This window comes from Protopterus annectens, chromosome 3.part0 (genome assembly GCF_019279795.1).
Source record: "Protopterus annectens isolate FY-2018-M chromosome 3.part0, PAN1.0, whole genome shotgun sequence".
Taxonomy (NCBI): Eukaryota; Metazoa; Chordata; order Ceratodontiformes; family Protopteridae; genus Protopterus; species Protopterus annectens.
Genome location: NC_056731.1, coordinates 186,767,238 through 186,780,659, shown reverse-complemented (window position 1 = coordinate 186,780,659; position 13,422 = coordinate 186,767,238). Strand labels below are relative to the sequence as shown.

At 44.5% G+C, this 13,422-nt stretch overlaps 1 protein-coding gene across 1 annotated transcript in view; it reads left to right on the top strand.

Annotated features, from left to right (window-relative positions):
* The window catches only part of WDR37 (WD repeat domain 37), a 1,467,838-nt gene that overhangs the window by 910,973 nt on the left and 543,443 nt on the right, over positions 1 to 13,422 (top strand). Inside the window, exon 9 of the mRNA XM_044064684.1 lies at positions 1,981 to 2,017. Within this exon, the coding sequence (XP_043920619.1) occupies positions 1,981 to 2,017 (37 nt within the window). The remainder of the gene's footprint in view (positions 1 to 1,980; positions 2,018 to 13,422) is intronic.

Sequence of the window (13,422 nt, the reverse complement as noted above, 5' to 3'; positions counted from 1 at the left end):
CAAAGTTATTATCACATCAAGATAAACAGGGCGTCCAGGATACATTTACGCTTCCGCCTAGGAGCCATTCACTTCCAGTTCCGAGCCCTGCCCTTTGGTCTCACCACAGCCCCCAGGGTGTTTACCAAATGTCTGGCAGTGGTGACGGCTCACCTGAGACGTCAGGGATTCCAGGTGTTTCCGTATCTAGATGACTGGCTCCTCACCGCCCCCACCAGGCATCTTCTTATTCAAGCCGTGAGTGCTACCATCGAGTTGGGACATCTATTAGGAATTACTTTCAACTGGGAAAATGCTGTATTGCTGCCATCACAGTGTGTTGCCTTTATAGGCGCAGAGCTAGACTCTGTCGAAATGTGAGCATTCCTTCCAATAGAGAGGATAAAGATACTACAGGACCAAGTCCTAGCCTTACTACCCTGAAGGAAAGCCCCAGCCAGGATGGTCCTTCAGCTTTTGGGGTCGATGGCGGCCACTATTCTTCTGGTCCCTCTGGCAAGATTGCACATGCAAATTCTCCAATGGCTCCTGTCGACCCAGTGGTCGTACCAAGATCTGCCCTTGTCCTACCCGATTCTCATCACGGAAACCTGCCGGCGAGATCTTCGTTGGTGGCTCCTCTCCTCCAACCTGAACCAGGGGTGACTCTTCTGCCCCCCTCCCCCATTGCCACAGTGACCACGGACGCCTCCCAGATAGGGTGGGGGGCATTATCTGGACAGGACGGTTCAAGGCACGTGGCAGGATCACGAAACCCACTTACATATCAATGTTCTGGAAATGAGAGCAGTGCTTCTAGCATTGCAGGCACTTCACAGCTCTCTTCCCGAGGGTACCATCGCAATCTTCTCAGACAATATGGCAGTAGTATGGTACCTGAACAAGCAGGGAGGAACCAGGTCTTATCCTCTTTGCAGAGAAGCCATGAGAGTTTGGAACTGGGCGATCGCTTCCCAGAGATTTCTAGTGGCAACGCACATTCCGGGGAAGTCCAATGTGATAGCAGACAGGCTGAGCAGAGTTATTCTGATGCCTCACGAGTGGTCCCTGAGTGACTGAGTAGCGGCTCGGATCTTCTCCAAGTGGGGGTTTCCCTGTTGCGACCTTTTCGCCAGCCCCTGGAACGTGAAGTGCAGCAATTTCTTCTCCCTGATTCCCCCCCAGGGGGAGTCACCCAGGGACGCTCTAGTCCACAATTGGCCCTCCAGTCTGCTCTATGCCTTCCCTCCTGTCCCACTACTGCCAAAGGTGATTCAGAAGGCGATCTGCTTGGGAAGCAGCATGATTTTGATCGCACCACACTGGCCCCGCCAAGTTTGGTTTCCTTTCCTTCGGAAGTATGCAGTGAAGGATCCTTGGATTCTGGACCCAGTTCCAGACCTCCTGACTCTTCAGTCAGGTCAGGCCCATCCATCACTGCGAACTCTCAAGCTAACGGCTTGGCTGCTCCACTTCTGACCTTAGACAGCATATCCTTTCGCCTTAGGTGGTCCGGATTCTGTCTTCTTCTCACAGAGCTTCCACTAAGGAGATATATTCTAATAAATGGAAAAGGTTTGCCATTTGGGTCCAGCGGCACAACCTTGACCCTCTGACAACCCCAGTGTCCGCAGTATTAGATTTTTTGGCAACTCTTTTTAGACAGGGTTCCATTGTCTCCACGCTTAAAGTCCAATTGGCAGCGATTTCTAATTATCTTGTTGCCTTTGAGCCTTCACTCATGAGTCATAAGTTGTGTAAGGCCTTTCTTAAGGGAGCTTGGTTTTTCCCCCCACCGGTGTTGCAACCTGGTTTGCCATGGGATTTGAATGTAGTTTTAGGAGCCTTGATGTCTCATCCCTTCGAGCCTGTGGCCACTTGTGAGCAAAAGTTCTTATCTTGGAAGACTGCCTTCTTGGTAGCTATTACTTCAGCCAGAAGAGTTTCGGAGTGTCAAGCCCTCTTTGTTAAGCCCCCTTATCTGATCTTTCACAAGGATAGAGTATCTCTAAGACTAAACCCGTCATTTCTTCTGAAGGTTTCTTCTGCTCTTTGTCTGCAGCAATCTATAGAGCTACCAGTTTTCTTTCCAAAATTTTCCAACAAGGCAGAATACAGACTTCATCAGTTGGATGTGCATAGACAACTGAGGTTTTACTTGGATAGGACACAGCAGCAGAGGAAATCAGACCAGTTGTTTGTGGCCTTTGCAGATAACAGGATTGGCAAAGCAGTAACTAAGACCACTGTTGCTAGGTGGATTAGGGATTGTGTTTCTTTTATTTATGCATCAACAGGAAGGGACCTTCCATTTCCAGTTAGAGCGCATTCTACTAGGGCTATGGCAACTTCAGTGACCTTCCACGCCAGACTGTCGGTGGATGAGATATGTGCAGCGGCCACTTGGACTTCTCCACATAATTTTATTTCTCATTACAAACTGGACGTGGCCTCTAGAGGTCCGGCGTCCTTTGGTTCCACAGTGCTCAGGAGTGTTTTCCAGTGAGCCTCCCAGGATGTAGGTGCTAGGGACGCTGTCCCATTAGTTATGAATGTAGGCGAGAGATAGCATTACATCTTTTAGTTATGTACTTACCATAACGATAGATGTATGCGATCCATCTCGCCTACATTCTTACGTACCCACCCTCCTTTCCCCTACCTGTTGGATCTGGAGGAAACACTATTGTACAGTCTGAGTGGCTCATATGAGTGAGTTGTTGTGGGGAAAACAAGATCTGGGGGTTTGGGCATGGTGCATCCTGAGATAAGGGGGTTGGCCCAGCCAATGAGAGACTTCTGCTTGTAGTAGCCCTCAGTCGGCCTGATTATCAAAGTCTTGGGTCCTGCATCAGTTGCTGTCTCATCTTCCATGACGTCAGGTAGTCAGGGTTATAAAGCATGCAGCTGACGCCATTACATCAGTCTTTCTTGCAGTGTGGTGCCCGAAGCAGAAGAAGTTCGTAAGTGCCAGTTGGCCGACTCCTGAAATTTTCATTTTTGAGTTTCAGAACCAAAGTCTTCAACTAAAGCTAAGTACCCCATTGGGGAAACTTTTTCTTGCTCTAAGCCGATGTCAGTAAAAGTCAATAACTGTATTTCTTGTGGAAAGCAAATACCTCATAAAGATTTTCATTTGTACTGTATTACTTGCCTAGGCCCTGACCACGACATACCTCGCTGTCGATTTTGTGCCTTATTTAAACCATGAACTATTCATTGTTGGTATATTTTCGCTTCTAAATATTTTGGTACTCGGTTCAGTTATCCAAATATGTCTTTGGTAAGCCACCCCGACTACAAGTATTCCAAAAAAACACAAAGATAAAGACAGAGACAGGCCACTTAGGTCCAAAACTGCAGACAACGCTTCTCCTAAGTTAGTCGCCAGTTCGCCGGTACTCAATGAGGTGCTTTTGCAGCCCCTGATACCCGCTACTTCAGATTCGCAGGCCTCTGTTGAGAACCATTCGGAGTCTGGTATGCCACAAGATGCTTCAACTGTGGAACCTGCGGATGTCTCTACCTTGGATGGGTCCAGAGCTGATGTGCAGGCACTGACCTCTGAGGGTGTATTCAGGCCTACTGACTTGCTTATTAAACCAACGCCATCTTCTTCTTCAAGGCCTAAATCTCGAACCATGCCTAGAAAACTGATGCCCAGACCGCATGGTCAGGCCTCTATGTCTAAAAAGCAAATGATAAGAATAGCTGAAGACCTTTTTACTTTAATCAGGGGAAGCCAACCTTTCCCCTCTTAAGAGACCTAGGACTGAATTTTCTTTTGATACTTCTGACCAGGATTCTGAAAATTCTGTTTCCTCTGATGACCAGGATTTACCCTTATCTACCTATAAGGATTCTGATGCAGAGGACTCTATTCCCTCAGCCCCCCCAGAGGATTTCTCTTTTGGTGAAACCTTGCATACTCTTAGGGAGCATTTGCGTTGGGAAATCCAGGATTACTCTGATTCTAAAAAGAGGCTTAGGGATTCCTTACTCCTGCTCCAGCACAGGCCTTTAGCTGTCCCTCCTGTACTAGACATTGTGGATGATACCTTTTCGGAATCTAGCTTGGCCCCTGACTCTTTACCTCCTGCTCCCAGAAAACCTGATAGATATTACAGGGTTCCTGACTCTCACAAGTTCCTTTTTACAAGTCCTACTGTGGATCCTGAGACCATTTCACAGGGATCCAAGGGCATTAAGGCTACTACTGCCAAAAATCCTACCCCCTCTGATAGAGAATCTAGGGCACTGGGTAGATGGGGTAAGAAGGTATACATTTCTGCAACCTTGGCCATTAGGGCCTTAAATTGCCAGTTTCATATGTTAAAATATCAGCATAATATTATTGGATTGCTTAAACAGAAAATGATGTTGATTTTTGACTGTGCTGAAAATAAGGATTTACAGGATTTAATGCATTCTGCTGAACAGGTTGGAAAACATACTTTGCAATGTGGTTTTGATTCACTAGAGGCATCTTGCAGGGCTGCTGTCACTGGGTCTGTACTTAGAAGGCATGCTTGGCTTAAGGTGCAATCTTTGCCAGATCATGTTAAAACTAATTTGCTGGATGCTCCATTAAATCAGGACCGCCTGTTTGGCAACACAGCAGAAGTAGTTCTTAAAAAGATGGAGGAAAAAGCTAAATCTATGCAAACTGTTACAGATTTCCTACAAGTACAGCCTCCAAGATTTAGTAGGCATTGGCCCTCTAAGAATTGTCCCTTTCCTGCCTCTTCCAGGCCTTGTGAGTCTAAACCCAGAACCAGCAGAACACCCAGGCTTCAGTGCCAGGGTACACACAGGAATAAGCAGTGGAGGGTTCCCACTTCCAAATCAGGGAGTAGTAAGACTCCCCCCTATGGTAAGCTGTCTCAATGATTTAACTTTAAAACTTCCAAGCACTTCTCAATTGACTGCTCCTTTAGGGGGGAAAGATTGCTCTGCAAGCAAAAAACTGGGAACTCATTACCCAGGACAAATGAGTTTTAAATATAGTTTCCCAAGGATACAGGTTTCACTTCCACATGTTACCAACCCCAAACGGTTGGCCAGATCTACCCCCAAATCAGTGGGCAGAGGTTCAAAAGCAAGTACTTTCTCTCAAGCTTAAAGGCTATTCAGACTGTACCAGAAGAGGAAAATGGACAAGGTTTCTACTCAAGACTTTTCCTGGTACCCAGAAAAGAAAACTCATGGCGTCCTGTCCTGGACCTTTCTATCCTAAACACCTTTTTGTGATTCCAAAATTCAAGATGCTGACTCTTCACCAGTTGCTTCCTATGCTAGGCAATGATGCCTGGTTGGCAACACTGGATTTAAAGGAAGCCTACCTGCACATCCCCAATCAGGGAATCTTGCAGAAGATACCTACGCTTCAAAGCAGGCTACATGCACTATCAGTTCCCTGCACTGCCCTTTGGCTTATCTGCTGCGCCCAGGGTATTCACAAAGTGCCTAACTCCAGTCATTGCATTTTGCAGGCAAAGAAATATTCAAATATACCCATACCTGGACGATTGTCTAATTCAGGCAGAAAGCCAGGACATACTTTTGAATCATCTGGCATTTATACAAAAGGTGCTAACTTGTCTGGGGTACACCATAAACGAAAAGAAATCACATCTGGTACCCCGTCAGCAAATTATATTCCTGGGAGCAAGCTTGAACACAATTTCCCAGATGGCTTTCCTCACCCCAGAGAAACAAATTCATTTGACAACTTACTTCAAACTAATGGCCACAAAAACCCTGCTATCTGCAAGGCAAATACTGCAAGCCTTGGGGTTCATGGCCTCGTGCATTGTACTAATTCCATATGCAAGACTGCATATGAGGAAACTACAATGGTATCTAAAAAGCCTATGGTGTTAACATTCTCAGAATCTAGACGCAATGATTCCTATCATTCCTTGCCTACAGTTAGAGTTCCTTTGGTGGGCGGAGGCCTGCCACCAAAACAAAGGACTACCATTCACTCTACCCCCTGCCGCCCAAACCCTAACAACAGACGCATCAGACTATGCATGGGGGGCTCACCTGGCAGGGAAGTGCATTCAGGGCAAATGGAACCCAAGTCAAATGCACCTGCATATCAGTCAAAAATAAATGTTAGCTGTACAGAATGCTCTGACAGTCTTAAAGGACCACATTCTTCCAGGACAATTAATGGTAAAGATGGACAACACCACTGTTACATGGTACATAAACAAGGGAGTAGCCATTCATACCCTCTCTGCAGACTAGCCATGGCTCTGTGGAACATGACCTTGAGCTACCAAATGCCATCTACAGGCTCAATTCCTGCCAGGAAAACTAAATACATTGACAGACAAACTAAGCAGAAATCTCATGGACCCACACGAGTGGAAACTGGAACCAAAGGCTTTCAACATGTTGATAAACAAATGGGGGAGCCCAGATATAACCTGTTTGCCTCCCCCCAGAACTACCAATTGGACAAATTCTGCACAAGGACTCCCCACAAACGAGCTTGGAAAGTGGATGCTGTGTCCTTCAGCTGGAAATATCTATCAGTTTATGCCTTTCCTCTTCTTCCTCTACTCTCCAAAGTACTACTAAAGATCAAACAGGACAAACCAAGGCCGATACTGATTGCACCAGACTGGCCACGCCAACACTGGTACCCCCTCTTGCACAGTGTGTCACTGCTGGCTCCATGGCACCTGCCTCAGACCCCTACCCTGCTGTCACAACAGGAGAGCCAGATTCTGCACCCTCAGCTTCAAACCCTGAACCTGGCAGCCTGGCTAATTACCTAATCTCTCCATTACCAGCCCTCAGTAAACAAGTGTTGGATGTCATTTTGGAGGCAAGGAGACCTAGTACTAGAAAATCTTATGCTGAAAAATGGAAAATATTCTGTGCCTGGAACCAAACTCAAGGGATGGCCACAGCAGCACCCAATTTACCACAGATTCTTCAATACTTAACTGAGATGCTTCACAATGGCCTTTCTTTTTCCTCCATCAAAATTCACGCCTCAGCCATTTCAGCTCATTACAACACAGAGTCTTCCCTCTTTTCTCACCCACTGCTCAAGCAGTTCCTCAGAGGGGCCAAAAACTCAAGACCACCCAGGAGAGCCCCAACTCCAGCCTGGGACTTTAACCTTGTACTGGAAAAATTCACTCTTCCTCCTTTTTAACCCGCTGCAACTGCAGAGTTAGAATTCCTCTCTTGGAAAACAGCTTTCCTTTTGGCAATCACTTCAGCAAGAAGGGTATCTGAATTACTGGCCGTTATGACAGTGGAGCCTTTCATCATCTTTCATGCGGACAGTGTGTCCCTCAGGACCAATCCCTCTTTCATGCCCAAGGTGGTATCCAGTGTGGCTCTTAATCAATCCATTCATTTGCCAACCTTCTTTTTCAATCCACAGAACAAAGGGGAATAGATACTGCAGTCCTTAGATGTGCACAGACAACTTAGATTTTATTTGGACAGGGCTAAACCTCAAAGGAAATCTGAACAACTGCTGGTGGCATTTGCTGCAGGGGCAGAGGGAAGGTTATTTCAAAGCAAGCCATTTCTAAATGGATAGGTCATTGCATTCATTTCTGCTATAAGCACCATGGTAAACCTATCCCATAGGGGATTAGACCCCATTCACCCAGGGCTGCATCTATCTCTACAGTCTTTGTCATCGGTGTCCCTTCCAGGGACATACTAGAAGCTGCTACCTGGAGTTCTGTACATACTTTCACCAAGCATTACCATTTTCCAATTTTTCTCTAAATCCAGAGCTGGCTTTGTCACTGCAGTCTTGCAGGGCCTTATAGCTGGTCCTAATGCTATCATAAATTCCTCCTCCCATCCTTAGCTTTGGGAATCTACCCAAATGTAATGACTGCAACAGTGAAACACGAAGAACATAGTACAGTTGTGTACACTTACCATAAATGTAGATGTTCGAGTGTATTCACTGTTGCAGTCCTGGTTACCCTCCCTCCAGTGCCCTGACTTCTTTTGGCTATACCTCTATTCTCCTTTACTATGCTTAAAAGCATTTTGGTGTATTTGCTTTTTTGTTGGAGGTATAACCTTGTATATATGTATATTTTATTGCTTCCCATTAGGGGGGGCACCTGACATCTGGGGCAAGACAAACTGATGTAATAGCGTTGGCTGCATGCTTTATACCCCTGACTACCTGACATCATGGAAGATGAGACAGCAACCAACGCAGGGCCCAATACTTTCATAATCAGGCTGACTGAGAGCTACTGCAAGCAGATAACCCAAATGTGATGACTGCAACAGTGAATACACTCGAACATCTACATTTATGGTAAGTGTACACAACTGTACTTTTCCTTTGGGTGATTCGGTTTCTTCCCACATCCTAAAGGCATGCTGTAGGTGGATTGGACACTCTAAATTGGCCCTAGGCATGAGTGTGTGTGTGTGTGTGTGTGTGTGTGTGTGTGTGTGTGTGTGTGTGTGTGTGCGCGCGCGCGCCTTCTGTGGAAGGTTGGGTGCCGGGCTGGCAACTCGACACTGTAAAACTTCCCTGCTAGTCATGAGCAGACAGATGATCCGCTCTGGCGACCCCTAACCGGGAAAAGCCGAAAGAAGAAGAAGCAAGTAAACAGCATAATCTCAGTTGGACATGTAGAGGATGATAAATGCTTGTTTTTTCAGCTTCTAGCATTCTAAAAGGATTCAACTTGTCCAAGAAAAGCATTACCTTCCAGTTTAATTTTTTTTATACACTAGCAAGTTAGTTGTATCTTCTCAACCCTCACCAGCAATGAGGAATTAAAGATTTTTGCCGTGATCTTGGTAATACTGAAAGTACAGTTGTGTAAGTAAACTTACCATAACAGTAGATGCTTGAATGATCACTGCTACAGTAGTCTTAGCTATGTGGTTTATATCCTGCTAACAGCTGGCCAGTTTCCAAAGCTTCAGAGCACCTTACACATGCCCAAACTGCCAGGCAGCTTGGGCTGAGCCGATTAAAGGACAGGTTTAGGTGCCAAATCCTTCAGAGCTTTCATGCCAACAGAGACAGGGATGTTAAAGCCCTGAAAAGGATGGATAGTGCTAGGAAAATAAAACTAGGCATCTACACCGTGGCATAAAAAATATCCAAAAATAAGGGGGTGGAGAGAGGAACTGCTACAGCAGCAGTGATCATGTGCACATCTACTGTTATGGTAAGTTAAACAAATGCAAAAATTTGTTAATTTAGTTTACTTGCACAGCTGTACTACGTCCATCATTTGGATCAGTGCTGCAGTAGCCTAACCTACATTCATAGATTACCACAGCTTAGAAGGAATGAGAGGAGGATTGACGAGGGCCCAGAATTCCCTGAAGAATTTTCATAGCAAAGTCTGTCCAAGATCTGGAGAAGCAATCTAGTTTGTATTGCTTTGCAAAAGTATGTTCACAGAACCAAGTTGCTGCTTCTAGAATACTTTTAGAATTCAACGCTTTCCAAAAAGCCACATATGAAGACAAGGTCCTGGTAGACTGAGCCTTGATCACAATCATTTGTAAATGGTCTCTTATGATGCTGTCCTTTTTTATTACCATAAAAAAAATGAACAACTTATACGAAGTACTGAATGACCGTGTTCTGGATAGTGCTTGCCTTGTCTGTGGCATCCAGTGTATACAGTATCCTTTCTCCCTCATTTTTATGTTTTGGAAGAAGACTGGGAGATGTATAGCTTGGCTTAAAGTAAACTTGGATACTATTTTAGGCATAAATGAAGGGTTAGTTCTTAAAGAAATCCTCTCTCTGTGAAAAATAAGGTTGCTGCACCTTAATAGCTTGCAACTCAGATATTTTTCTTGTAGTTGTCAAGGCAAGAAAGAGATGATACTGTTTTCCATGTTAAAGAGCCTCAAGTCAGCCAGATGAGCTGGTGCAAATGGAGTAAGTGTTAGCTTCTCAATCAAAATTAAGATCCCAAATAGGAGCCACTAGTTTTCTGTTAGGCTTCATTTGCAATACCCTAACAAAAACAGCTTTACTTCAGAGTGCATTGAAAAATGGGGATATGGGGGCAGAAATGCTGAAATGGTTTGAAGAGCAAGACAGGCCACAGGAAAGTAACTCAAACAAATATTGAAAAAAATAGAGAAATGTTTAGGGTTCTGGTTATTTTGTTAGCAACAACCAGAAAATATTTTCCATTGGCTAACAACTGTTTTTCTAGTAACACATTTTCCTGCTTCATTTATTATCTGCTACACATCCTCAGAATAAAAGGTGGCTAAAATCTATTGAAACCCTGTCATCCAGGTGGTCAGCTGCAGTTGTTTGGTGCTGGATGTATCAAACACTCCCAATGCTGTGATAGTAAATCCAGTCTGTGAGGAAGCTTTTAATAACTGGCCCTGGCCAATTCTAGAAGGGAGAACTACTACTGCCTGGGCCAGAAGTAGGTCATTACAAGGATCTTTGGAGAGTCCTTCTGAATCTTCAGAATTATCCTGTATACTACTGAAAATGGTGGAAAAGCATGCAGGAATATTCTTGTCCAAGGAAAAGAAAAAAACATCTGCCTTCCAGGCCTTTTTGCAAGGAGTCCTGGAGCAAAACATTGGTAATGGTTTGTTTTGAGCAGAGACAAGAGAGATCTGTTTAAGGAGATCCTCGCAAAGGGATCAAATCTTTTTTAGGCCCTCTGATTCAATTTCCATTAGTAAGGATCTGTCCTGCTCCTGCTCAGCTTGTCTGAGACACAATTGTGCTGTGATGGAATATAAGATATCTGTAGAGTGTGACTGTGTGGAAACACTACATTCAAGGCTACCATGGCTAGTCTGCAGAGAGGGTATGGTCTGGCTCCCCTTTGCTTGTTTACAATCCACATCACTGCAATGTCATCTGTAAACATTTGTAGCAATTGTCTAATATTCACAAACAACCTTTTAATCCTTAAAGAAACCAACACAATATGTGAAACATGTACATACACAATTTTCTTGGTGGCAAAAATCTTGCATACAATCAAGGCTGTCAAGAACACATGCACTACATCCACTACACAGTGTCCACAGACACAGATATGCTAAGGCAATAAAAAAACAATCTCTGCAATCATCCAAGACTTCGTATGTTTGCAAATGGCAATGTCTGTCCTCAGCAATTTCTAAACCATACACCAAAAGCAACATCAAGCACCACACATAAGCCTACACCCTACAATGGAACCCCAAAGACAGCCCATAAGGGAAGCAAACAGTTTACCCCAGGTATCTTGTCATAGGGGACTCCATATAAGATGCACAATTGCCCCACTCACAAAACTGGACAAGGAGAAAATTGTGGTCAGTTGCTTATCTGTAACCAGGATCCACCAAGTTACACATGCACTCATGTCATTGAACCACAGGTACCAATATGATTCTTTCATAGTACATGTCAGCATAAATTACCTAAGATGTACCTTTCTGAGCTACATGAAGGGAGAAACATTATGGACATCCCTGAATGTGTGCCACACTGGTACGTGCCGTGAGTAGCATTCTACCTTTACCAGGGATAAAGCCTCAGTATGAACAAAAAATGATTGCCTTTAACAAGTGACTTGGTTTCTGGAGTCAGTCCAGGGGAATTTGATATGTTAGCCTGTGACATGGCCAAGAGACCACACTGATTTGCCAAAGATGGTCTGCACCTGCCCCCCGGGCCTCCTGTATTTGACTAGAACTTTATCCACCCCCTTAGAGCGTTATTTAGGAAATGCTAAAGTGACAAACTTACTGACATGGCAAGTAAAATCCGAAGGAACTTAAAATGTGTTACTCCTCAATACTGTGAACCTTAACAAGAAACGTCACAACCTACAGGCTCTGTGGAGAATGCAGACATTTGTGCCATTATAGAGACATGGCCTAAAGCCACAGAATGTACTCCGTCATTGCAAAGATACAGTGCCGTCCACACATTCAGACTGTCAGCCACAACACAGGGACAAAAGGTGGAGGTGTATCGATCTACATTAGTAGCAAGTATCCTCAGTGTTGGTTAAACAGGATGATGGCCTGGAGTTCATCCACAAGCAGATAACTTTAGATAGTCCCAGACCTGATAATCATCTGTCACAAGAGTCCCACAACTCTTATCTAGACCTACAGGAGGCACTCCCCAGCCAACCAAACACTTTATTCATGAGAGACTTTACCTACCCCTCTATAGGTAGGGAAATGTACACTGCCTCCAAACTGCAAGCACATTTTGTGGACTTTATTAATGATCAGTTAGTGTGCACTTCAACCAGAGGTTCAAACATACTGGACCTAATTCTAACTAATGTGAGAGAGCGCTGCACTGCTCGTCTCACAGCTTCATTGGTGAGGTCGGATCACAAAGCTGCCTCATTCAAAATAAAAATCAGCCTAGAAAACACAGCAAAACCTGCTACAGTTTTAAACTATTCAAAAGCAAACTACATCATATTAAGTGACAGTTTGTCAGAACTCAGTACCCTGCCTAACCCAGGGTTCACAACAGCCTATGCAGAATTATTCACAAAAAAACTTTGTACAAACATGCAAATGACTGTATAGAGGTTGCTGTACCTACCAGAAGTAAGCCCAAAACAAACCCCAAAAACAAACCACTCTGGTGAGATAGGAGATTGATGGGAGATAGGAAATTCACCCCGGGGATCACGTCAGTCGCCCTGCTAGACACGGGTCCAGGGAAGTAAATATTGTGGTAAGAAAGATGACTAGGCTTGTATAGGCCCTAGGGCTGATAGCCTAGTACCAACCTATGAACCTAAGGTGGAATCCAAATCTTAACAGGGTGTATAACAAAAGAAATAAACAGTCATGCCCAGAGTTAGAAAAAGCAACTCACAATGACAACAGCTTTCTAATTAAAGTAAACAGATAACTCAGAGGACTAATTAATCTAGCAAGACCAGTTATGAGGTCAAGATAGCTTCCCAGGTTAAAGACAGCCACAAGGCCTCCTACAGCTATCTCTGAAACCCGAAAGATAACATGCAACAGTGTATAAAACTGATAATAAATGGTACCACTTTCACTGAGCAGAATGAAATAGTGAATCTGCTAGCCAACAAATTCATCTCAGGCATTAGCCCACACTCCCCCTCTGCCAGCATAAACTCCCCCCAACTATCATCATGCAGCAGGTCATAGTGGGACTCACTAGGCTAAAACAAAGCCTCAGTGGGGCCTGGCAGTATCCCAGGTTGCCCACTAAATCATCTGAATATCAGGATCATTTGAGTCACTTTTCAACTATAGCCTCAAGACAGGCTGCATACAAAGAGAATGGAAGATGGCAATGGTTACCTCCCTTCACAGGGGTAGACCATCAAGCAACCCCATAAAAAACAGACCCATTAGTCTGACTAGTCGAATATGCAAAGCCATGGAATTAATTATCATGGAAATTATCCAAAAAGACATTGGCAACCT